The sequence below is a fragment of the Petaurus breviceps genome, unplaced genomic scaffold (assembly GCF_028583685.1).
Source record: "Petaurus breviceps papuanus isolate PSGF00001 unplaced genomic scaffold, PetGlider_PUasm1.0 154, whole genome shotgun sequence".
Classification (NCBI taxonomy): Eukaryota; Metazoa; Chordata; class Mammalia; order Diprotodontia; family Petauridae; genus Petaurus; species Petaurus breviceps.
The window spans coordinates 10,342,486-10,366,561 of NW_027185715.1; the positions used below are offsets into that span (position 1 = coordinate 10,342,486).

Sequence of the window (24,076 nt, forward strand, 5' to 3'; positions counted from 1 at the left end):
CCAGTGTTCTTTGACTTCATTGGGTGGCTCACTTTTTTTGTGTGTGTTTTGTTTCAGGTATTCAGAACTCACTGCAGCTCAACAACAGCTCATTAGGGAAACTCTTATAACTTGGCTACAAGCTCAGGTAAAATAGTAACAGCAACAGAGGTTTTCCCAACTGCATGCACAGCCCAGCCCACTAAGTCTTTAAGCAGTTCCCTGTTTCTGGATTTGCAGATTTTTCATTGAGGACTGTTGATAAAAGAACTGACTTTGATCTAAATAAACTTTCAGAAGTGTCCTCTTTTGAAAGAAGAGGAGAAATGGAACAAAAAGCTTCTATAACCACTTCTGAAATTTTAGAGAAGATAAGACTCTCAGCGTTCTAATTTGACTCCTAGCACGTCTTCTAAATATCATGTCCCAACGATTCATGCGTTTTAACTGAAGCAGCCAAACGAGTGTCCAGTACTTGGAGTTTGTACTGAAAGCTATCCAGCTGTCCCCATTCTCCATGGTGTTTGATGTACCACATTTGCCTGCTTATGTCCACGTAGACATTTACTAAAATTTTGTGGCATGGTTGAGGTATTGACAGCATGGTATGGGAAGACCTGAGCCAATTCTTATATTGATTGAAACTCAAGAAATTTGTTTTCACATTGGCATTTTGAAGAGAAAGGTGAGATGAGGGGCTTTTTCGCTACATTATCTAGGTAGTTAAATGAATTAAAATGTATAATACTGCATGATGTGAATGTGATTTTCTAGCTCTGATCACATGCCAGGCTAAAATGAGTAATTTGTAGGTTAGGTAAATTTAGAGGGCTTTTTGGTATGTTCTTGAAAGCACCAGTATTTCTTTCCTGTCTTTTTTACAAAATGTCTCATTCAGAGGACCTGAAAAATAAGGCAAAAAAAAAGGATCTGATTTACATGCAGAGTTCTTTTTTGGTCCGTTTTAGGTAATCTCTGATATATTCAAAGCAGTTCTGTAAACAGAAGACGTTGAGAAGCTTATTTCAGTTACCAAGTAATTAAGGAAAATGTTGAAAATATTTTCATGTCATAAAGCCATAGAAACTAGAATTTCTTTTGTGGTCCTTGCATAGATGGAGGCAAGGCAGATAATGACTTCATGCCCTCTTATTTCTACTTTCCCTTTCTCATGCCCCTAGATTTTCCTGAATTGTTTTTTTTTACTAGCCCTTTAAATACCAGTACTTCTTGTTAAGCATATTTCAACCTAACACTAAGTTGACCTGGTCAAAAATTTGAGGATGATGAATTTTGTTGAATGAATTAATATTCTCAGTGCAATTTGCATTTAACAGCAAAAAATTCATATGAAGATGAAATGAGTTTTACATTCTTAACCTGGATAAATTATGAAAGCAGCTTATGCTGCCAGTATGTGGCTGAGCTTGTGTGTGCTCAGAAGGTTTCTGCTTCTTCTAGATGCTGAATCCGCAGCCGGAGAAGACTTTCATCCGAAACAAAGCAGCACAAGTCTTCGCATTGCTTTTTGTCACAGAGTATCTCACCAAATGGCCCAAGTATTTCTTTGACATTCTCTCAGTAGTGGACCTTAATCCAAGAGGAGTAGATTTATACCTCAGAATCCTCATGGCTATTGATGCCGAGTTGGTGGATCGCGATGTAGTTCATACATCTGAGGCAAGTAACCTTAATACTGATTTGTAGCTTTTATTTTGGATTTTGTTTACAGTGAAATGCACATATCTTTATCTTGTTTAAGGTGGAAGAAAAGAAAAGATACAAAGTTGCTTTTAAGTGTAATCTATTTTTGAACAAAGTAACATTTTAAAGAATAGTCCTAAGTTTACTAGGCACTTTTCTTTCTAAAGTTTTTGCGTTTTTTTTATAATTCAGAAGGTATGTAACTTGATGCTATGAATGTTGATCTAGATTATGAAATATATTGTGTCAGTTCGAATACAGAATTTGACGTTTTCTCCAAATGTGTCTTGTACAAAACATAATATGTGGCCTGTAGTCATAATCATGGTGTCAGTACCAGAGAGTCAGCTTTAGTAGAAATGATGGCAACAGTTTCTCTCCCAGTGTGTGTACATATATGCTGGAGAAACCTGTGTTTTGTGCTCTTTCTGCTGATGCATCAGGGTAAGGTTGGGATTTCCTCTGGTTTGCATGTTTGGTGAGTGTCTGTTTCAGCCCTGAGTTTCCTAGAGACACAGATCTCCTGGCAAACTACTTCTCTACCTATATCATTCATTTAACATTTGAATATGCGGCCTATAAGGCATACGTAAAAGAATGAAACAGCATTTGACCTGATGAAATTTAAATTCTCGTGGTATAAATGAAGTATAAACAAAAAATGAAGATTGAATTTGATGGTGGTTCAGTAGAAGTGCCAATAAGGTATAACATGAAATTAGGTTTTGAACTTGCATAAGGATATGTGCTCCATGCTGGGAAGAAGCATTTCTGTAGTCTCTCCTATGTGCCAGGTGCCATGCTTTACCGTTATTCACACCTGATCTTCACAACAACCATGTAAAGTAGGTGCTATTATTCCCATTTTATAAATGAGGAAACTGAGGCACACAGATGAAGGTACTTGTCCAGGGTCACACAGCTAGGTAGTGTCAGAAACCACATTTAAACTCGACTTGTGGTTCCAGGCCCTGAGTTCTCTCTCTTGAAATCCCAGCTGCCTCTCTTAGCCAGGTCTTCCTTCCCACCTATGGGCCAAGGACTGGAGTACACCACATATTGTCATGATAACCTATTTCCATCAAAATATGCAGCAACTATTAGCATGTGGGATATTTAGAAAAGCCAGGGATCCTCTTCACAGAGTTTGGGAAGCAGTGGTCACTGTTCTCCATTGAAGTGGAAGGAAAGCTGGATTTTGATTTAGAGAGCGTGAATTTGTGTTCCAGTTTGTTACTTGTTAGTTGTGTGGCTTTGGACGATTTACTTACAGACTCAGCCATGATTTGTTCGATGTAGGGGTTGGACCAAAGCAGAGGTATCACAGTCCGGAGGGCAACCTGACCCTAAAAATAAATAAAAACACAATAAAACGTAGATGATGTGACTCTGCACCCACAGGGATCCTGGGGTGTGATTTAGTGATACTCTCCCCCATTTCTGTTGAGTTTGACACAATTGGACTAGAGGACCTGCAGGGTCTATCCTGGCTCCAAATCTAGGATCCCATGATCTTACAGTCTCTCCCCCCCTTTACTGTAAGTGCTGTTATACAACAGAAGACTTCAACTCACATGTATAGGGTTTTAAAAGCATTTTTAACCTGGTTTATTTACATCTTTTCCTTTCTGCTCTGCAGTCACACTTTGAGTTCTGAATGAAGTACATTTAGTTTATAGAGTTTGGTACTGAGAAATAGAAAAAAGAGAACAGAGAATTAGAGGACTTGTGGTCTCAGAGCTGATAAATAAAGAAAAATAGTGATAGGGAGTCTGTCAAAATAATCTCAAAGCCTAACCTTTTTTAAAAAATATATTTGTATTTTTGTTAAATATTTCCCAATTACATTTTAACAATTTAACATTTATGTATTTTAAATTCTGTGGTCCAGATTCTCTCCTTCCCTTCCCCCCTTGCCTCACTCCTTATGATACCAGTTATAAATGGGAAGTCATGCAAAATGTATTTCCTTACTAGCCATATTTAAAGCTTCATCTGAAAAGAGAAAATAAACCAGAAAATATGCCGTGTAAACTTGAAATTTTATCATATGAAGACATGAGTAGATATACATTGTAACTTGTGATTTTGTGACTTGATGGCTGGTAAAATGTTTTTGTTCCAGGAGGCTCGTAGGAACACGTTAATAAAAGATACCATGAGGGAGCAGTGCATTCCAAATCTGGTGGAATCATGGTACCAAATCTTGCAAAATTATCAGTATACTAATTCCGAGGTAACATGCCAGTGCCTGGAAGTAGTTGGGGCCTATGTCTCATGGATAGACTTGACCCTGATAGCCAATGACAGGTAAGTCAAGTTTTTTATATGAACTTGCAGAATGTATGGTCTAAAAAATGTTTTTTGTGTCATGAATTTGTGTATGTCCTAACCCTGTTACTCCTCTTCAGGTTTATAAATATGCTGCTAGGTCATATGTCAATAGAAGTTCTCCGTGAGGAAGCATGTGACTGTTTGTTTGAAATTGTAAATAAGGGAATGGACCCAATTGATAAAATGAAACTAGTGGAATCCTTATGTCAAGTGTTACAGTCTGCAGGGTTCTTCAGCATTGAACAGGTCAGTAAGATGACTGGAAACGTAATCGCAGTGGATGTGCCTGCTTGGGATGGGACTGAAGTCTAATATTTGTGCTTGTAAATAGGCTTAACCTTGAGCCATACCATTAATCCAATGTGCATTAACTTCCATACAGTCATAATTATAACTAGGAAACATACTTACACAGATGTTGAAGACACAAATACATGTAACATTTATAAATTCCAGTTAATTGGAGTTATTTAGTCTTAGTCCTAACAAAGCAAGTTTTTTCAAAACAGTTTCTTATCTGATGGAATCAGTTTCAGAAAACATGTATGTTCTTAAACAGGTACATAGAGAAGTTATTAAGAAACCTTACCGATCTCTGTCACAGAAATAGGGAATAAATAATTTTATTGGTATGGGGACCTTCCAGGTAAGGAAAGTCCCTCTGCCAATGCATGTCAGCCTCTTCTCTGTAATTTATGGTCTTAGTTGCCCAAGATCCTGAGAGAAGTTAAGGGATTTTCTCAAGGTTGAACAGCTAACATTTGTGACTGAAACCTAGGTTTTGAGACCTTCTTATCCATTGTGTCATGCTAGACACTCTCAGGAATATTGGAGAAGCTAGATTTTAAAATTCTTTAATGCTGTTGGTTCAGCAAGTTGGAAAAATGTTCATTCTGGGCTTAATGATAGATGCCTTGCTAAGTATAAAGAAGTCTTGGTCACTAGGTTGGCCACAAGATCTTCTAATGATCTGTTTGTTTATTTATGTCCACAACAGCTATTGAAAACGGTTTTAAGTTGAGGGCTATAATCTTCATTGCTTGAGGGAGAACTTTGAATAACTGAAATGTCAATTCTCTACATCATAATTATTGAGCTGTTTTAATTTAGTTTTAAATAGAGGGAGAAAATAACAGTTTTTGGTGCTAAAAACAGTGGGCCCTGGGGTGGCTAGGTGATGCAGTGAAAAGAGCACTGGCCCTGGAGTCAGGAGGACCTGAGTTCAAATCCGGCCTCAGACACTTAACCTACACACACAAAAACTAGCTGTGTGACCTTGGGCAAGTAAGTCACTTACCTGAAATTGCCCTACCTTCCCCCTCCAAAAAAAAAAACACAAAATCAGTGGGCCCAGTTCAAAGGGTATTTCTAATTTTGAAAAAGTCAAATTAAAAAAAAATTTTTAGCTCTATAATTTTGCCTCTCTTTTTAAGCCTTCCTATTGTACTTGAAAAATGGTCTTAATTCACCTTTCATGAATTGGTGGTTTGGTGTCATTTGTGTTAAATTGATTGGTCTTTTCATTGCTTATAAGAAGTTATAGAATTCTTATGCAAGTTTTCTAAATTGAAAATATTTCTGACAAAGTATTGACTTTTTTTAACTTTTAGAATTTTTTTTCCCAGAGTCTTAGAGAAAGTTTTGCATATTAAGAGGCTTACGGGAGATGTGTAATTTTTTTTTTTTTAAGCAATTGGGGTTAAGTAACTTGCTCAAGGTTACATGGCCAGGTGTTTCTGGGTGGGTAATAAGTGTCTGAGCCCAGATTCGATCCACATGTCATCCCGACACTGGAGTCGGTGCTCTTACTCTCTGTGATACCTGGCCACCCCAAGATGTATAATGGTTAACAACTTTATAAAACGTCCTAAGTGCTATAATAATGCTACAAAGTTAGTTCTCAGCCTTCTCACACCCATTGTTTTCCTGACATTTAATACTCCTATTTTTCCTAATAACTGAATAGTTATTACTGATCATTAAAATGGCCTAAAATGATGACAATAGAACACTAATGGATAGAGGAAAATGTTTGTAAGATAGTAATTTTTCCAGAACACTTAGATTCATTTTTAATAAGATAGAGACACCAGAAGCTTAACTTATTAATAATAATACTTATCCTCTGAAAGAAATTTGTAGTTATTTTTTGAAGCAGCATATCACTGATATTTTAGTTTTTAAAAATTGGTACTATATTTGGGATGATTTTATTATTAATTGTTTACAGGAAGAAGATGTGGACTTCTTAGCCAGATTTTCTAAGCTAGTAAATGGAATGGGACAGTCCCTGATAGTCAGCTGGACTAAACTGGTTAAGAATGGAGACATGAAGAATGCTCAGGAGGCTCTACAGGCCATTGAAACAAAAGTGGCTCTGATGTTACAGCTCCTCATTCACGAGGACGATGACATCTCCTCGAACATTATTGGATTTTGTTATGATTACCTTCACATTTTGAAACAGGTAAGATGATATTACATTTCAGAAATAGATCTGTAGTTATCACGTTTAATTTTAGACTCTGAAATGTTCGTGTCTCATGTGATAGTCCTATCAAACATGGCTTCTTTGAATTCCTATAAACAGTGGATTAATTCTTCAGTCTTGTCTGTGATGCTGTTAATGTGCTTCCTAACTCTAGCAGTACTAATCATAATGCAGCTATTCATTTCATTCTGTTTGACTTGTCTTTGTCCTCCCACAAATCACAAACATTAGGTCAGTCATGTATGCCCTGAAAAATAGCTACTTTATACGTAGCCTGAGGTAGCATGGTCTCTAAGGCATATTGTCAGTCCCAGCATTCTTAAATTCTGTGGACCAAGTCAGTAAGCATTTATCAAATGCTTACTATGTGCCAGGCACTGGGAACGCAAAACAAACAGAAAGGTCGTCCCTGCCCCCGAAGAGCTGATATTCTGAGGAGGAAGACAACACACAACTTAGGGGAAGGAAAGACAGAATAACCTGGAGGGGAGCATGGTAGTGAGAGTGCAGCATGGAGAGGAAAGAAGATCTGTCTGACTTGGGCATCCTCCATGAAAGGGGGATTCCAGGAGCAGGCCAGTCAGAGGAAGAGTGACTGCTGGGGTGGAGGGTTCTTCCAGTGGGCCAGGGCCAGGATCAAGAGGTTTCTATGGCATTTATGGTAGGGAGAGTCCAAGTTGGGCTCAGCATAGAGAGAAATAGAAACCTGGCTGGCTTGGACATCTTCTTCCAAGTGGAGATTTTAGAAGAAACCAGACTAACAGAGAGAGAGGCATCAGGGTCCACAGGTACTTCAGTGTGAGAAGTCTGAGGTGAAGAGGTTTCTGGAGGTATGTGGTAGAGAAAGTCTGGAGAGAATTAAAGGCCGTTGTGTGTTTTGATACAGACACGTCCAGCCAAATACTATGCCACGTAGCACAATCTTGTTTTATGTAGTGTTTATGCACATTAGATTTGTTTCAGACTAACTAGTGGAAGTCTGCTTCAGTACTGTCCAGTACCTCACTGAGGTACAGGACCTAATCCTTTCTTAAAGGATCAGCCATTGTAACTCAAGTGCCGGTAGGTTTATACCGAACTAAAAAGACTTGCAGTGTGGCCTGGCACTTGATTTTATGTCACTGTTTAGAGTACTGGCCTAGCTAAATGTTAAGACGCTGCTCATAAGAAGGGCAGCCTCCATGTGAATTTAAGCCACCAAAATTCATGAAGATTGCTTACTAGTTTAGGAAGGTGTAGTCTGGTTCATTGGAGGAAAATTCACCACCATGAAGTCAGGGATGAAAACAAAATAAAAATGTGAAACTAAAATTAGTAGCCAAATAAATTTCCTGAAAAAGTGATATGATTGTCATAAATACAAGTTGGATTTACTACCTTTTTTTTTTTTTAATAGCTCACAGTGCTCTCTGATCAACAAAAAGCTAATGTAGAGGTAAGGCTGAGAAAAGTTCCTTTTTGTTGAGTATTTTTGTAAACTAATCATGGAGTGTTAATTATATAAAAGCCAGGAATCATGAAACAGTCAATTTTAAATATGTAAGTAAGTGAACTTGGTCCTTAAAGAGATTTCATTCTTTATTATAGGCAATCATGTTGGCCGTTATGAAAAAATTGACTTATGATGAAGAATATAACTTTGAAAATGAGGTAAATTTCTTTTTCTCTTTGGGGAAATAATTTGTGTAGGAACTTAGTTACCAATTTTATTTGTCTCATACAGCCACAGAATAAGTTTTATTAATGTTTGAATTCTTGAAAAGGCATGTGAGAAATTTTACTTTCACCTCTGTTAACTTCAAGAAATTTAGGTAAAATTTAACATGAAACTTCTTAGTCATCACATTTCATTTTCAGTATTTTTTTATGCATTAATATTTTGCATCGGTGGTGATTAAAAAAAAACAACCTTGCTTTAAACTTGGTGAAGCACTAAATTGATGCCCTTCTTGGAGCTTAAATAATGTAGTGTTTGGGCTGTCATATGTACCAGAATAAAATTGGCTGATAGCTTTTTGTCCTCAGCCTTGAGCAATTGCAGTCCAGCTCCTCACTGACTCAAACTGATGGGGAGGGTCTGGTTCCAAGTGGGAGATGGAAGTCCATTGCAGTTCTCTGTCATGTTGAATGTCCTACTCATAGGTTGTCCTAAGCAAGGCAAAGATCCCTTAAGCTTGTTCACCTGTGAAGTCTTACTCCTCTCATGAGATGATCTCCTCCTCCATCATATGCTCCCCAGTAAGGTTCCCTGCTTGATAGTTGCCCCGAGATGAACACTGGAATTTTGAATAAAGGGCAGAATTGATGTGCTTGACCAAGTTATGACGATCCTGTGGTAATTTTAAACAAATTGAGATTTTTTATGACTTGCTGGGCCAGTAAGAGGAGGCAGTAGATTTTCCTAACAACTGGAATTATATGTAATTTTTAACCTCAGAGTAGTAGAATTGTAACCTTGAATTCATTCTTAACTTCTCGTTCTTCCTCACTATTTATATCCATCCAGTTGTCAACTCCATATTCTCCACATCCATCCCCTTAACTCCTTTTAAATAGCTGTGGACTTAGTTCAGACTCTTGTCACCTCTTGTCTGGATTACTACAATATTATTGGTCATAATTGATTTACCTGCTTTCTCCCTTCTCCCATCCATCCTCCAGTAAGCTGTCAAAAGAATCTTGTTAGGTACAGATCTGACCATGCCACTTCTCCTTAAGCATTATCACTGGCTCCTCATTGCTTCTAGAGTAAAATACAAATAGCCTGACACTTAAGGCCCACCACAGTGGTTCTAGGCAGCCTTTCCAGACTTCTTAGTATCATTCCTTTCACCCACTTTACATTCCATAGAAACGGCATTATTAGCTCTTCTTCAGGCTCAGGGCTCCATCTGTCTCTCTGTGTTCCACGAAGCTGATGCCCCTTGCTGAAATACACTCCCCTTTTAGCTCTGCCTTTCAGAGGCATTATCTTTCTTAGCCACAAAATCTTCCCTTATAGAAATTTGGAACTTGCCCAAAGGGCTGTAAAACTGTTGATCCAGCAGTACCAATACTAGGTCCATATCCCAAAGAAATCCTAAAAATGGGAAAAGGACCCACTGGTACAAAAATACATATAGCAACTCTTTGTGATGCCAAGTACTGGAAATGGAGGGATTGCCCATCAGCTGGCGAATGACTTAACAAGCTGTGATATATGAATGTAATGGAATACTATTGTGCTATAAGAAATGATGAGCAGGCAGACTTCAGAAAAACCTGGAAAGACTTACATGAACAGATGCTGAGTGGAGTGAGCAGAACCAGGAGAATATTGCACACAGTAACAGCAACAGCAACATTGTGCAATGATCAGCTATTTAGCTCTTCTCAGCAATACAGTGACCCAAGACAATTCCAAAAGATTCATGATAAAAAATGTTATTTATGTCCAGAGAAAGAATTATGGAGTCTGAATGCAGATTAAAGTAGACTATTTTGATTTTTTTATTGTTTTATGTTTTTTTCATTCTGATTCTTCTTTCACAACGTGACTAATGTGCAAATGTGTTTAACATGATTGTCCATGTATCAGATTGCTTGCTGTCTTGGGAAAGGAGAGAGAAAATTTTGGGATTCAAAATTTAAAAAAAAGAATGTTGAAAACTACCTTTTTTTTTTTTTGCCTTTTGGAGGGCAATTGGGGTTAAGTAACTTGCCCAAGGTTATATGGCTAGTTTTTTTGTGTGGGTGTTAAGTGTCTGAGGCTGGAACCGTACTCAGGTCCTCCTGACTCCAGGGCCAGCGCTTTACTCACTGCGCCACCTAGCCGCCCCGAAAACTATCTTTACGTGTAATTAGGGGAAAAAAATGGGTGAAAAGTCTTGCCTTGTTTTTCTCCCTGGCAACCTAATTGTTCATTTTTCTTTCTCTGATTTATCTTGCATTATGTTTATATGTCTATTCCCATTCACACTGTAGATTGTAAACTGCTTGAAGGCAAAACCTTTTTTGTGTTTTTTTTCCCTTTGTCTCCCTAGCACCTAGTACAATGTCATGTATGTAAATATATATGGGGGGGACATGTTTTGTGTATCAAGTAGTATATTCTGGCAGCTCATGACTAGACTTGTACACAACAGTGTTTATGTAGTATGATTATGCTTTAGGTTGTGCCATATTTTAGAAATCTAAATATGTTTATTTTAAAAAATCTTTTCAGGGTGAAGATGAAGCTATGTTTGTAGAATATAGAAAACAACTGAAATTATTGTTGGATCGACTTGCTCAAGTCTCCCCAGAGTTGTTGCTGGCTTCTGTTCGTAGGGTTTTCAGCACTACACTACAGTAAGTTTTTTGGTGACTTTAGTTTGAAAGCTTATGTGTGTTTAAACAGCAAGTAAGTTTGAAGTAGTAATTTTACTTTAGGTAGTCCAGGCTAGAATCAGTTTGGGATTGACATAGCAATCTAAGAACATGAGGCAGAGGAAGGAGAGCATGAGACGCAGATAATGAGGCAGGTGTCGTGGTGGGAGGGGTGCTGCATTTGGAGCCAGAAATTTTGGATTTGGGTGCGGGCTCTGCTGCTCACCAACAGGCAAGTCAGTGCATCCCTCTGGGCCTTCTTTCTCTCTTCTGCTTTGAGTTTTGTTCTAAGATGGGAGTTCTCCTGACCCTGACATCTAGACCAGTGTTGTGTGTTCTGTGCCAAACTCCTCGCTGCAGGGCATAGGAAGCATCCCTTTCCTGGACTCTCCTAGTGTTCTAGTATCGTGAGCCCCTTACTTCAAATGCAGCTGCCCACCACAGCATTCATTGTTAACCCTGCAGGGGACTTTGTTCCTTGGAGGCCTCCTTTCAGATATGTGGAATTGACAAGCATGTCATATGCTTTATACATGTTGTTATAGTATACACAATCAATTGGGAGAAATAAAAGAGATAATTTAAAATGTATATCAAATATTCACGTTTACGGGTTTCATTTGACAAAGCAAGTAGCAGTGAATATGTTACCTAATATTTTCCTCAAGTAAAAAAATTCTCAAAAAAGCATTTCAAATTGGGGAGAGACATAATTGTACATTGGATTATGGTTTAGGTACTTAGCATTGTTCCTTTTAAACATGAACTTGAATACTTGGGTCAGGTTTTTTTTTTGTTTGCTTCTTTCTTCATTCCAGATAAGGTGTTATATTTTCTTGGTACTTGTTTAAAATAAATGGTCTCACTATATATATAGGATGTATGTCAGAATTTCAAGACTAAGTGTCTGGAGAACAGAAATGAACATTTCTTTTTATTTGACCCATTCCCCACTACTCTCTGTGCCTTGACATTTTTCTGTGCACATAGTAAAATCAATAAAAATCTTTTAGTTGAATGCATTTACATAGTATAACTTAATACTTTTATTAAGTAGAACATTGAAGCTTCCAAGACTGCTTTAAATAATCAAAAATGCATTTTTTTTACTACCTTATATTTCTTAAGACATTGAGTATGTACAACTGTGGAACTCTTAACTTCTTAACTTAACTCAAAACTATGTGGATCATATTGACAACTCATCTTTTTGTCAGGAACTGGCAAGCTACTAGGTTTATGGAAGTCGAAGTAGCAATAAGATTGCTGTATATGTTGGCAGAAGCTCTTCCCGTGTCTCATGGTGCCCATTTCTCAGGTGATGTTTCAAAAGCTACTGCTTTGCAGGACATGATACGAACTGTAAGTATTTGACTGACGATGATAGAATTTTTTTCTTAAAAAAACAAGTTATTTCCCTGTGAACTAACGGAACTCTTAACTGGTTTCTCATTTTCCCCACTGCAGTTGGTAACATCTGGTGTCAGTGCCTATCAGCATACATCAGTGACATTAGAATTCTTTGAAACTGTAGTTCGATATGAAAAGTTTTTTGCTGTTGAACCTCAACACATTCCTTGTGTTCTAGTAAGTACCATTAATTGTGTATGTTAGTTTTGTGTGTTGTCTGTGCTTTCTAGCTTCTCCCAGAACAGACTCTTTTCAACTATTTTCAGATGTTTTGTGCAGAGTTGCTTTTTTCTATATAAAATTTGAGTAAATTGTATTCTAATGACAGTCTACAAATGCCTCCATGTGTGTGGCTAGCTTTTGAATAGAAGAATTTGGATAAACCTGGGCCCTATCTTCTAGGAAATTAAGATACTGTAACAAATCATAAGAAGGACACAAGATACAGAATACCTGTTTTACAAAGGCTTGAAAAGTGTAAAAAAGCACTTTGTTTTTTCCCTCTAGATGGCATTCTTAGACCAGAGAGGCCTGCGCCATTCTAGTCCAAAAGTACGGAGCAGAACAGCTTATCTCTTCTCCAGATTTGTCAAGTCTCTCAAGTAAGTGGAAACTATTTTCAGCTGCTGCTGGTTTTTATTTTTTGTTTTTTTCACAACACTTATTTAGAAGATTTTAATCAATGTAATAGAAGTTTGTCTGAAATAGCTTCTTAAATTCTTTCCAAAGATCATAGGTTGGGTCTTAGTTTTACCTGAAATTTTTCTGTGAAACAACTATTTGCTGTTTATTGAATGAAATATTTCTTGTGTCATTCTTCATTCATTGTTCTTTCTTGCTTGTTCAGTGGCTACTATGGTGTTTCCCTTTTTAAAATATCTTTTTGTGCATAGCTTCTGTTCCCATCTCAACTGCCAACCACTACTTAAACCAGCAGTCTCATTTGCTGCTTTGGATCAAGTGGGGGGTTTGTTCTGGGAATCTGGTCTGGAGAAAGAGCTGGTTTATTCAGTGTTATGAATTACTCCAGACCACCTATCTGTGGATGGGTATTCTTGCTATTGGCTTCATATGATTGTGGATCCTATTTTGACAAAAGATTTTAAGTGGAGCAAATAAAAGGTGAGGGTTTTCCCCCCCAAATCAGAACCACTTGTGAGTATATATAGTGTAGGGACCATGTTCTGCTTCCAAAGTCAGTTTCATATTTATTTTACTGGACGTTCAAGCATTTTATTTAAAACCTTAATTTTCTTTCTTATCAACATTTATTCAGTAAACAAATGAATGCTTTCATTGAGGACATTTTGAACAGAATTCAAGATCTGTTGGAGCTTTCTCCACCTGTAAGTATCAGTTCTTTTGCTGACAAGGTTTTCACCGTTAGTTACTACTGGGACTGCCCCTTAGGAGAACAGGAATGGCAAATACAGAGAACCAAACACCTGTGGGTGCTGTAATCCTCTTATTGTCTGAGGCATTAATGAAAGCAAGTGTTCTGGGAGCTGTTGCCTTGTACAGGGCTGAGACTCTCCCTGCTGGGCATTCTCAGTGATTGCTGCGCTTGCCTCAGTATCCCCCGTGGGGTGGGAAATTCAGGAACTGTTCAGACTTCCCGTAGTTCCTGGCCATTAGATGAGAAGACTTTTCCAGATGCATCCAGTGCTGCTGTGCACGTTCTCTTTTACTTAAAGGTTGTCCACTTTTTCTAGTATAAGTTGATTCCAGTGTTCTCCAACATAATAAAAATTGTATTTTCAGCAAAGACTCATTAGTCACATTTGAGCATCTTCTTAGCTGTCCCACACAGCCGCTTCGAGAAAAACTAGTCAGCTGACAAATCCACCTGTTCTTACTTCTGTGTTTGTCTTCTAAGATACACCACACAGTTTATGGCCATTTCCTTGGAAAGTTCCTTGGCAGCCCTCACTGAGTGCTCAGGATTTGGGTATGAAGGAGTATACTGACAGGAGCTCTCTAGTATGAAAGCTGGTCATTAGATAAACGTTTTTAGACAATACTTAACAAATAAATAATTATTTAATAATAATTAATAAATAATGATTTCTATTTAGCTAAGAAAATCTTGACTCAAATTTCATTTGTCTAAAGTTTGTTAATAAAGATTTTCCCATATAATTTAGCATTTCATTTTATATAATAGGAATATTTCTGAAAATAACACGTAAGATAGGTATATTGGGCAGCTGGGTGGCACAGTGGATAGAGCACTGACCCTGGAATCAGGAGGACCTGATTTCAAATCTGGCCTCAAACACTTGACACTTACTAGCTGTGTGACCCTGGGCAAGTCACTTAACCCTGATTGCTTTTCAAAAAATAAAAATTGGTATATTTCATCATTTCAAGGCAGGCAGAGCAATTCCTTTTGTTTTGCTTTTTGGAGGGCAGTTGGGGTTAAGTGACTTGCCCAAGGTCACACTTGCTAGTTTTGTGTTAAGTGTCTGAGGTCGGATTTGAACTCAGGTCAGGGCTGGTGCTCTATTCACTATACCACCTAGCTGCCCCAAGCAGTTCCTTTTTAATGTAAATAAGCCTTTGTCTCTTAGAAGACTGGATCTTGTACATGTTAACTTTTCTTAAAATTTAGTGGTACTTTTTTTTTGTCTAGTGGTACTTGAAAATTTTTTTGTCCAGCTTCTGTGAAGTGATAGTGCAAATCCAAAATAAATATGTCAGCTAATTAAAATATCTATAAGTGAATATATGTTAAAGTGATCTGGTGGAAAAACTTGCTTACAATTTAATTTACTTGATTTTGTTTGCAGTCTTTCAGAAATGCTTGCAACACAACTTTTCTGTTTTAATTAGTACTTTAAAACTAGTTCTAATGCCCCTAATTTTTAGCACTAAAGATTTTTTCAAATGCACACGGAATCTGTGTTTTGCTTTGTTAAAGCACACTGATATCCTATTTTTATCTTAACCTTATCAACTCTTTAACATAGCTACAAAAAATGTTTACAAATAAGAAACTGACACACGTAAGTAATCTTGTCTAGGTTCTTGCTGCCATCCCACCCCTACTTCCTACCACTGCCCTAAAAAGTTCAGAATCAAGGATTTTTGATTTGCAATAGTTCATTTATACTTTATATAATACAGCCAATTAAAATGGGTATGCTTAAATGCACACTGTTTTCTGAATAAGTTATTTAGGTAAGTTTTTTTTTTTAATAAATTGTTCTTTTGACTCTGTGATGCTCATTTTATTTATTTATTTTTAAAGCAATCGGGGTTAAGTAACTTGCTCAAGGTTATACGGCCAGTTATTTCTGGGTGTGGTGCTAAGTATCTGAGCCCGGATTCAATCCCCAGGTCATCCCAACACTGGGGCCGGTGCTCGTACTCACTGTGCCACCTGGCCACCCCACTCATTTTATTTTTAAGAGCAAATGGGATGAACTAAAATGTCATTAAAGAATATAAATCTCGTTCTAGGAAAATGGTTACCAGTCTTTGCTGAGCAGTGATGATCAGCTTTTTATTTATGAGACTGCAGGAGTACTAATTGTGAATAGTGACTACCCAGCAGAAAGGAAGCAGGCTTTAATGAGGAATCTGTTGACTCCATTAATGGAAAAGTTTAAAATTTTGTTAGAAAAATTGATGCTGGCACAAGATGAAGAAAGGCAGGCAGCCCTAGCAGACTGTCTCAACCATGCTGTTGGGTTTGCCAGGTGAGTATAAATTATAAATTTTTTTTAAATAAAGAATTACATCAATAAAACATTTCTATGAAATAAAATTAACAGTAGGCATTTGATCATGTGAAAGTAGGTACAGTCTTGCAAATTACAAGATGGTTTAGTGGAGTCTAAAAATGTGCCAGTTTTGTGAAATGAATCTCATTTTATTCACAGTCCTTAAACTTTCTAATTGGGCTCTTACTATGTTAATCCTTCAGGGATCACTAAAACTTGCAGGTTTGGAGACTTAAGAAAATGTATGCTTGTATGTAAGTGCTGAATTAGAAACCTTATGCCTTTGCATTAACACTTATAAGCAGAGGGGTTCTGAGATTCTTACTTAAACCCTTCAGCATGTTACGTCATTCGGATTCTGGATCATTACTCAACCAAAAGCCTCCTTTCTCATTTTGCAAAAGATCAGTGTTTGCTGCTAATTCTGGAAGATAACATACTTACCAAGTTGTCTGAGATTATGTTATCATATATATGTCTGAGATTTGTTATCATAGATTTAATCTTCTCGAGAATAACTGGAGATCTAGATAGAAGCCACATATTAATGAAGGTGTAATGCAGTTACGTAAATCTTTTGAATAAAACAACGTTCCATGTTGACCTAGAAGATTGCATTGTCAGTTGTGCACATCATTTCCAGGGAAATTGAGTTGGTTAGGTATTGCCCTTCCTAGTATGTGTTGATCTATATTTTTAATATTTTTTCTCTTTGGTCTTTATACTCTCTTACCAATGTGTTTGACATCCTTGCATCATAAAGGACTATTTCAGATTATGGTTATCATTCATTTATTTTATTTCACATTTTTCAGGTGTACTGCATCTCACAAATGAATTTCCCATGAATCTCAAGGCTAAAGAATGCAACAAATCAGGGGTGTCAAACTCAGATGGGAACAGGGACCTCTCTAATATTCATGAGGATCCCCACAGTCACATAGTGACATTGTCTACATTCATTTATTATGTTTATTATAAAATATAATTAATATGATTTTTATTTTGTTGATTACTTCTCAGTTATATTTTTATCTGGTTGGCTGTTTACTGGCCATGTATTTGACACCTCTGCTGAAAATCATTGTGCTACCAAAATAGCCCATTTTTTTTCGTTGGTTTTAGTAGAACATACTATATTAACAGCCTTTTCCTTTTTCTAATCTGTGGATGCTAAGTAACTTTACTAAAGAAATTTCAATTAAGCTTTCAATTTTATTATTTACACAGCCGAACAAGTAAAGCTTTCAGCAACAAGCAGACTGTGAAACAGTGTGGCTGTTCTGAGGTTTATTTGGACTGTTTACAGACATTTCTGCCAGCCCTCAGCTGTCCTTTACAGAAGGAGATTCTCAGAAGCGGTGTCCGTACTTTCCTTCACCGAATGATCATTTGTCTCGAGGAAGAAGTTCTTCCCTTCATCCCTTCGGCCTCAGAACACATGCTCAAAGACTGTGAAGCCAAGGACCTTCAGGAATTCATTCCTCTCATCAATCAGATCACAGCCAAGTTCAAGGTATGGACTCATCCAAGAACCCCACAGTCCTGGCGGCTGGCGATGAACTTACCTTCAGACGTGTTCTGGCCTGTGCTTTGTTTTGCTCGGTTTAAAGAAAATGCCCACACTATTTTCTGCATTCCACTCTCCCTTCACTATTGCAGCCAAGGAGAATTCTCTTATTAGAGAAGACTGGGCGCCTCATACATGTTTTAAATAAGGAACTCGGAGCTAAGTGGTATCCAGGTGGTTACAGCACACGGCTTCTCCCTGGGCGCACCCAGTTAGTGAAGCATGAACTCTAGCAGTTCTTAGTAGGTTTGCAAGGCTTTGTACATCCAGGGGGTGAGTTGTGTCCTCTGAAAACCAGCCTGTCACCTCCAGGGTGAACAGCCCGTCGTGCTCCTTTGAGGCATAGAGAGATGGCAGTCTGCTTTGGTGCAGGAAGAGTACCTACCCCAATTACATCTTAGACACAGCACAGTAATTCAAGGCTCTGTGTCACCCAATAGTATGACAAAGATCCCAACCTTAGAGCATCAGTCTGTTCATTTAATATTACTCATAAATTGCCGGTGGAACCAGGCATTTTAAATTATCCTTAGAGTTATGATGGACTTTGATTTCTTTGCCCAAAATAATATATTTTGTTCAATAAACAATTTTCATAAGAATTGTAAACTTTGTATTCCTCAGTCATTGTCATTCACAAAATGAATTGTATCTTCATAAAGGTTTGTTGCAGCATCTCTAATTCCTTTGGCTTTATGTATAGAAACTCAATGCTATTTCTTAATAGTATTTTAAAAATCTAATATTTTGAATGTCTTTTTTTTTTGGTAAGCAAATGTATAACTGGACAAAGGAATTCCCTCAGCAGATTAAAAGGCCTGAATGCTTACACAGCAGACCAGAGACTTTGCTGACACTGATAATTCAGCATGAATTTAGGTTCTGGGGGCAGAATTTAAGTGGGGCAGCATTTGTTATTTCAAGATGCAAGTGAAGCTTTTTAGGGAATGCTTAGTGTGAAGTTGCATACAAACATTACTTTTGACTGCCTGGTTCAGGAGGGTATAGATCACTAGTTCCCCCCAGAGATTAGTACCCTCCCCAGGGCCCTGGTGCTCATTGCCACTGGGCCTAGGTCTTCCCATCCCAGCATGCTCCTTCTGGATTCATGAGGTCCTCTTCTCTCCAGCAGCCTTGCCAACCGGACCCTTTCACCCAATGCCATGTTGGAGCCAGCTCATAGGGGCTTCATCTGATTGTCGAATTTTCCATATGGGCATTTACATTCCAGAAATGGGTCAGGCCTACAAAACATGGCTTGATTTATTGTATTGTTGATTGTCTAGATTTAAAAAGTGATGGAGAAAATGTTAATGATGCAGACTAAACTTGAAAGGGTGTTATGCTTATATTTCCTCCTCCCCACCCAAGATCTCCTTTGGGGGCCCTGCTGTTGTGAGGGGCAGCTGCCTTGTGTGACCCACTGTGCCTGACTTCTGGCCAGCCATCCCCACCACTCTCCTGACCCTCTCCTCTTCACATATCTCAGTGTGACAGCTTTGGTTCACTGCTCCTAGAAAAGGAAATGTCCAAGTACTGCTGCCAGCCTGATGCTATCCCCAGCCACCCCTCACCAAGAGCTCAGCACCTCCCACTTTGTTCTTAGTGTCCCTCACATCGGCCAGTCCCTGTGTAATAAAGTTGTGGTTTTGTTAAAATTCATTTGAGATTATTAACGTGAGCATCTGTCTTACTGTCCAGGGTTTGCTGTTCAGAAAGCATCTTTGTTTCTCTTCCCCAGACACAGGTGTCACCATTTTTACAGCAAATGTTCATGCCCTTACTTCATGCCATTTTTGAAGTGTTGCTTCGCCCTGCAGAGGAAAATGACCAATCTGCTGCTTTGGAAAAACAGATGTTGAGGAGGAGCTACTTTGCTTTCCTGCAGACAGTCACCGGAAGTGGAATGAGTGAAGTCATAGCCAATCAGGGTGAGGAAGCACACACTGGTTTCTTTTTGTTAACTACGTGCTGTAAATTATCTTCTCAGTTTAGCACATTACCATAGATGTGTTTTTAATGAGGGAACTAGGTATGTTAAACAGATACTACATGGGGATTAATATTGTCCAATTTACAAGAAAAACCACTGAGCTCTGAACCAGTCTAATGAAGTGGACCTCCCATCTTCCTCACAATCTGAGATGGCCCCTGCCAGGTGATACCTGAACATTCTAACAAGGCTATGCAAAATACAGAATCCCATTGGTAGAGCTTGCTTCACAGGCCAGAAAATGATGCATCAGCTAGAAATGGTATGTCGGTGGGGAGTTCTTGGGTTGGACAAAGCTTGAGGCATCTCCACTGACTAAGTAGTCATAAGATGGTCGCCTGCTCACGTTAGACAGGAGAAAATGGTCTGGAGATACAAAAATAAGCTGGGGGACTTTCCATGTCATTGAGTCACCTCTGCCTCGCTGGGCTTGGTCAACATGACAAGGAAAAACGAGGTGGGAGGGCCTCTAGTTAGCTTCCTGTGATTAAGCAGGTGAAATTACAGTCTTGGCTCTGACGTCTGATCTTCAGAACTTGTTATCTATCCCATGGAATCATATCAAACTGATTAATACTGATTGGAGTAGAGTAGAGGTCCAAATGAATTATTTCTCACAACTGTTTAATTTAGTTGATCAATAAATTCAATTCAGTAAACATTTATTAAGGGTCTACTGTGTGCCAGGCACTGTATGTGCTAAGTCTTGGGATTACAAAAGAGAGGCAAAAGACAGACCAGACAAAGCAAGATCTATACAGGATTAATAGGAGGTATAACAGAGGGGAGGCCCTGGAATCAAGAGGGCTTGGGGAAGGCTTCCTATAGAAGATGGGATTTTAGTTTTGCTTAAAGGAAGCTAAGGAGGTCAGTAGTGGGAATGGAGGAGAGAGTGCTTCAGGCATGGGGGGACAGCCAGAGAATGCCTAGAGATGAGAGAGAGCCTTGTTCATAGAAGAGGCAGGAGACCAGTGTCACTGGATCAAAGAGGACATAATAGGGAGTAAGAAGGCTAGAAAGGTAGGAGGGGGCTGGTTATGAAGGGCCTTGAATGCCAAACAGCATTTTGTGTTTGATCTTAGAGGTAATAGGGAGACATTGGAGCTTATTAAGGCAGTAGAGGATGGGGAACGTTATGTGGTCACACCTGCACTTTAGGAAAATCACTCTGGTGGCTGAATGGAGGGTGGACCAAAGTGGAGAGAGTTGAGGCTGGCTGCTCCCCACCCCTCCCCCCATCAGGATATTGCAGTAATCCAGGTGGGGGGTGACGAAGACCTATGCTAGAGTGTTGGCAGTGTCAGATGGGAGAAGGTGTATTCGAGAGATGTTGCTAAAGTGAAATTGATAAACCTTGTCCATAGCTTTGATATGGAGAAGGTGAGACGTAGTGAGGGGTCCAGGATGACATCTGGTATATGAGCCTGAGGGTCTGGTCGGATGTGGAGGACAAGGGTTCAGGGGGAAAGATAATGACTTCTGTTTTGGACATACTGACTTTAAGTTGTCTACTGGACTTCCATGTTTAAAGGGCTCCTGGAGATGCAAGATTGTTAGTTGAGAGATTGGGGTAGGAATATTGGGAAGATGTTGCAAAGACTACAGATTAGCTATCACACAAGCCTGTCTGGTGTGTGTGTACATAAAGAACAGCCTTGATAAATTTGGGAGCACCTATGTAGAATTTTTTGGACACTTTTTAAAGAATTGGAAATCTCCACTTTGTAGTCCTAGCCAGGTAATAGTTACTTTTTTTTTGGTTCCATCATGGTTGTCTCAAGCAGATTTGCTCTCTTCTTCCTTACAGAATTTCCGAATGTATCATTCTCATGATGAGTTGCTGTAGTCTTTTTGCTAATATTTTATTTAGAATTTTTGCATCTATATTCATAAGGGAAATTGGTCTGTAATTTTCTTTCTCTATTTTGTCTCTTCCTGATTTGTGATCTTCCTGATCAGTACCATATTTGTATCATAAAAAGAATTTGGTAGGACTCCTCCAATTTTCCCAAATAGTTTGTAAAGTATTGGAGTCAATTGTTTTTTAAACGTTTGGTAGAATTCACTAGTAAAGCCATCTGGCCCTGGAGATTTTTTCTTAGGGAGTTCCTTGATGGCTTGTTTAGTTTCTTTTTCTGAGATAGGGTTATTTAAGTAGTTTACTTCCTCTTCAGTTAGTCTGGGCAGCTTATATTTTTGTAAATATTCATCCATTTCACTAAGATTGTCAAATTTGTGTGCATACAATTTGGCATAATAATTCTTGATTATTGTTTTAATTTCCTCTTCATTGGAGGTAGATTCACCCTTTGTGCTTTTGATACTTGTAATTTGTTTTTTTTTCTTTTTTTTTATCATATTGGCTAAAGGTCTATCAATTTTATTGTTTTTTTTTCATAATACCAGCTCTTAGTATTATTTATTCAATAGTTTTCTTAAATTCAATTTTATTAATCTCTCCTTTGGTTTTCATTATTTCTAATTTAGTATTTGAGGATTTTCAGTTTGTTCTTTTTCTAGCCTTTTCAGTTGCATGCCCAATTTATCGACCTCCATTTTCTCTTATTTTATTTATGTATGCATTCAGGGATATAAAACTTCCCCTAAGAACTGCTTTTGGTGTATCCCACAAGTTTTGGTATGTTGTCTCATTATTGTCATTCTCTTGAATGAAGTTACTGATTGTTTCTATAATTTCTTGTTTGACCCACTCATTCTTTAGGATTAAATTATTTAGTTTCCAGTTAGTTTTTAGTCTATCCTTCCATGGCCCTTTATTACATATAATTTTTATTGTATTATGATCTGAGAAGGATGCATTTAATATTTCTGCCTTTCTGCATTGAATTGTGAGGTTTTTATGCCCTAAAAACCTCACATGGTCAATTTTTGTATTTGTGCCATGTACTGCTGAGAAGAAAGTATATTCCTTTTTATCCTCATTCAATTTTTTCCAGAGGTCTACCATATCTATCTTCTCTAAGATTCTATTTATCTCCTTAACATTTTTCTTGTTTATTTTCAGGTTAGATTTATCAAGCTCAGAGAGGGGGAGATTAAAGTCCCCCACTGGTATGGTTTTGCAATCTATTTCTTCCTCTAACATCCTTAACTTCTCCTTTAGGAATTTGGATGCTGTACCGCTTGGTGCATAGATATTTAGTAATGACATTGCTTCATTTTTGATGGTGCCTTTTAGCAGGATATAGTTTCCTTCCTTATCCCTTTTAATTAGATCTATTTTTGCTTTTGCTTTATCTGAGATAAGGATTGCTACTCCTGCTTTTTTTTACTTTAGCTGAGGCATGATATATTTTACTCCAGCTTTTTACTTTTACCCTGTGTGTATTCCCCTGTTTCAGATGTGTTTCTTGTAGACAGTATATTGTAGGATTATGGTTTTTAATCCATTCTGCTATCCGCTTCTGTTTTATGGGAGAGTTCATCACATTCACAGTTATGATTACTGTCTGTTTCTTTCCCTCCATCCTATTCTCTCCCGTGTTTATGCTTTTATTTTTTTCCCCTTCTCCCTTCCCTCCTTAAGAGTTTTCCTTTTAACCACCACCTCCCTCAGTATTCCCTTTTCCTCCCCTTCCCCCTTACTTCTTTCCTCCCTTCTAACCATCCCCCCCTTTGTTAGCCCTTTCCCCCTCCTACTGCCTGTAGGATATGATAGATTTTTTTACTTAATGTAATATGTTGTTTCTTCCTTGAGCCAAGATTGACAAGAACAGATCTCATACAATGCTCCTCTTCCTCCCCTCTTTCCCTCGATTATGATTCGTTTTGGGTCTCTTCTCGATAGAGTCCTATGCTCAACTGGTTGTGTTATTCCCTCCTTGCACCAGAACCAGTGAGGAAAATGCTCATATAATGCTCCTCTCCCTCCCTTCTTTCCTTCTACTGGATTGTTTTTATGCCTCCTTTGTGTGGCATATTTACCCTTTTCTGCTTCATTCTTCCCTCGTCTTCCATTGCAGTCCCTTTGCAGCCCTTAATAAGGATTTTTTTTTTATCATTTTGTGTAATTTATACCCATACCCTCTACTTGTCTATAAATAGTTTGCTCTTATTAAATAACAGGTGTGTGTGTGTGTATGTGTGTGTTTTTTCCTTATTTACCTTTATATGTCTCTCTTGCGTCTCGTAAATTGGAGGTTGAATTTTCCATTGAGCTCTGGCTTTTTCATCAGGAAGGTCTGGAACTCTGTTATATCATTGAATGACCATCTCCTTACCTGGAAGGATATGTTCAGTTTCACTGGGTAGGTGATCCTTGGTTGTAACCCAAGCTCTTTTGCCTTGCAAAAAATCATATTCCACTTCCTCCAGTTTTTCAATGTAGAAGCTGCCAGATCCTATGCAGTCCTCACTATGGTTGCTCGATATTTGAATTATTTCTTTCTGGCTGCTTGTGGTATTTTCTCCTTTATCTGGTAGTTCTGGAGTTCAGCCACAACATTTCTTGGACTTTTCAACTTGGGATCTCTTTCAGGAGGTGACAGGTGGATTCTCTAGAT

General features: G+C 38.2%; 1 protein-coding gene across 1 annotated transcript in view; it reads left to right on the top strand.

Annotated features, from left to right (window-relative positions):
* Positions 1-24,076, top strand: part of XPOT (exportin for tRNA) — a 45,789-nt gene that overhangs the window by 12,052 nt on the left and 9,661 nt on the right. The window contains exons 5-19 of the mRNA XM_069080783.1: positions 58-127; positions 1,441-1,659; positions 3,809-3,993; positions 4,095-4,263; positions 6,248-6,484; positions 7,905-7,943; positions 8,096-8,158; positions 10,713-10,837; positions 12,073-12,217; positions 12,323-12,442; positions 12,773-12,867; positions 13,542-13,611; positions 15,728-15,966; positions 17,221-17,506; positions 19,302-19,491. Of these exons, the coding sequence (XP_068936884.1) occupies positions 58-127; positions 1,441-1,659; positions 3,809-3,993; positions 4,095-4,263; positions 6,248-6,484; positions 7,905-7,943; positions 8,096-8,158; positions 10,713-10,837; positions 12,073-12,217; positions 12,323-12,442; positions 12,773-12,867; positions 13,542-13,611; positions 15,728-15,966; positions 17,221-17,506; positions 19,302-19,491 (2,252 nt within the window). The remainder of the gene's footprint in view (positions 1-57; positions 128-1,440; positions 1,660-3,808; positions 3,994-4,094; positions 4,264-6,247; positions 6,485-7,904; positions 7,944-8,095; positions 8,159-10,712; positions 10,838-12,072; positions 12,218-12,322; positions 12,443-12,772; positions 12,868-13,541; positions 13,612-15,727; positions 15,967-17,220; positions 17,507-19,301; positions 19,492-24,076) is intronic.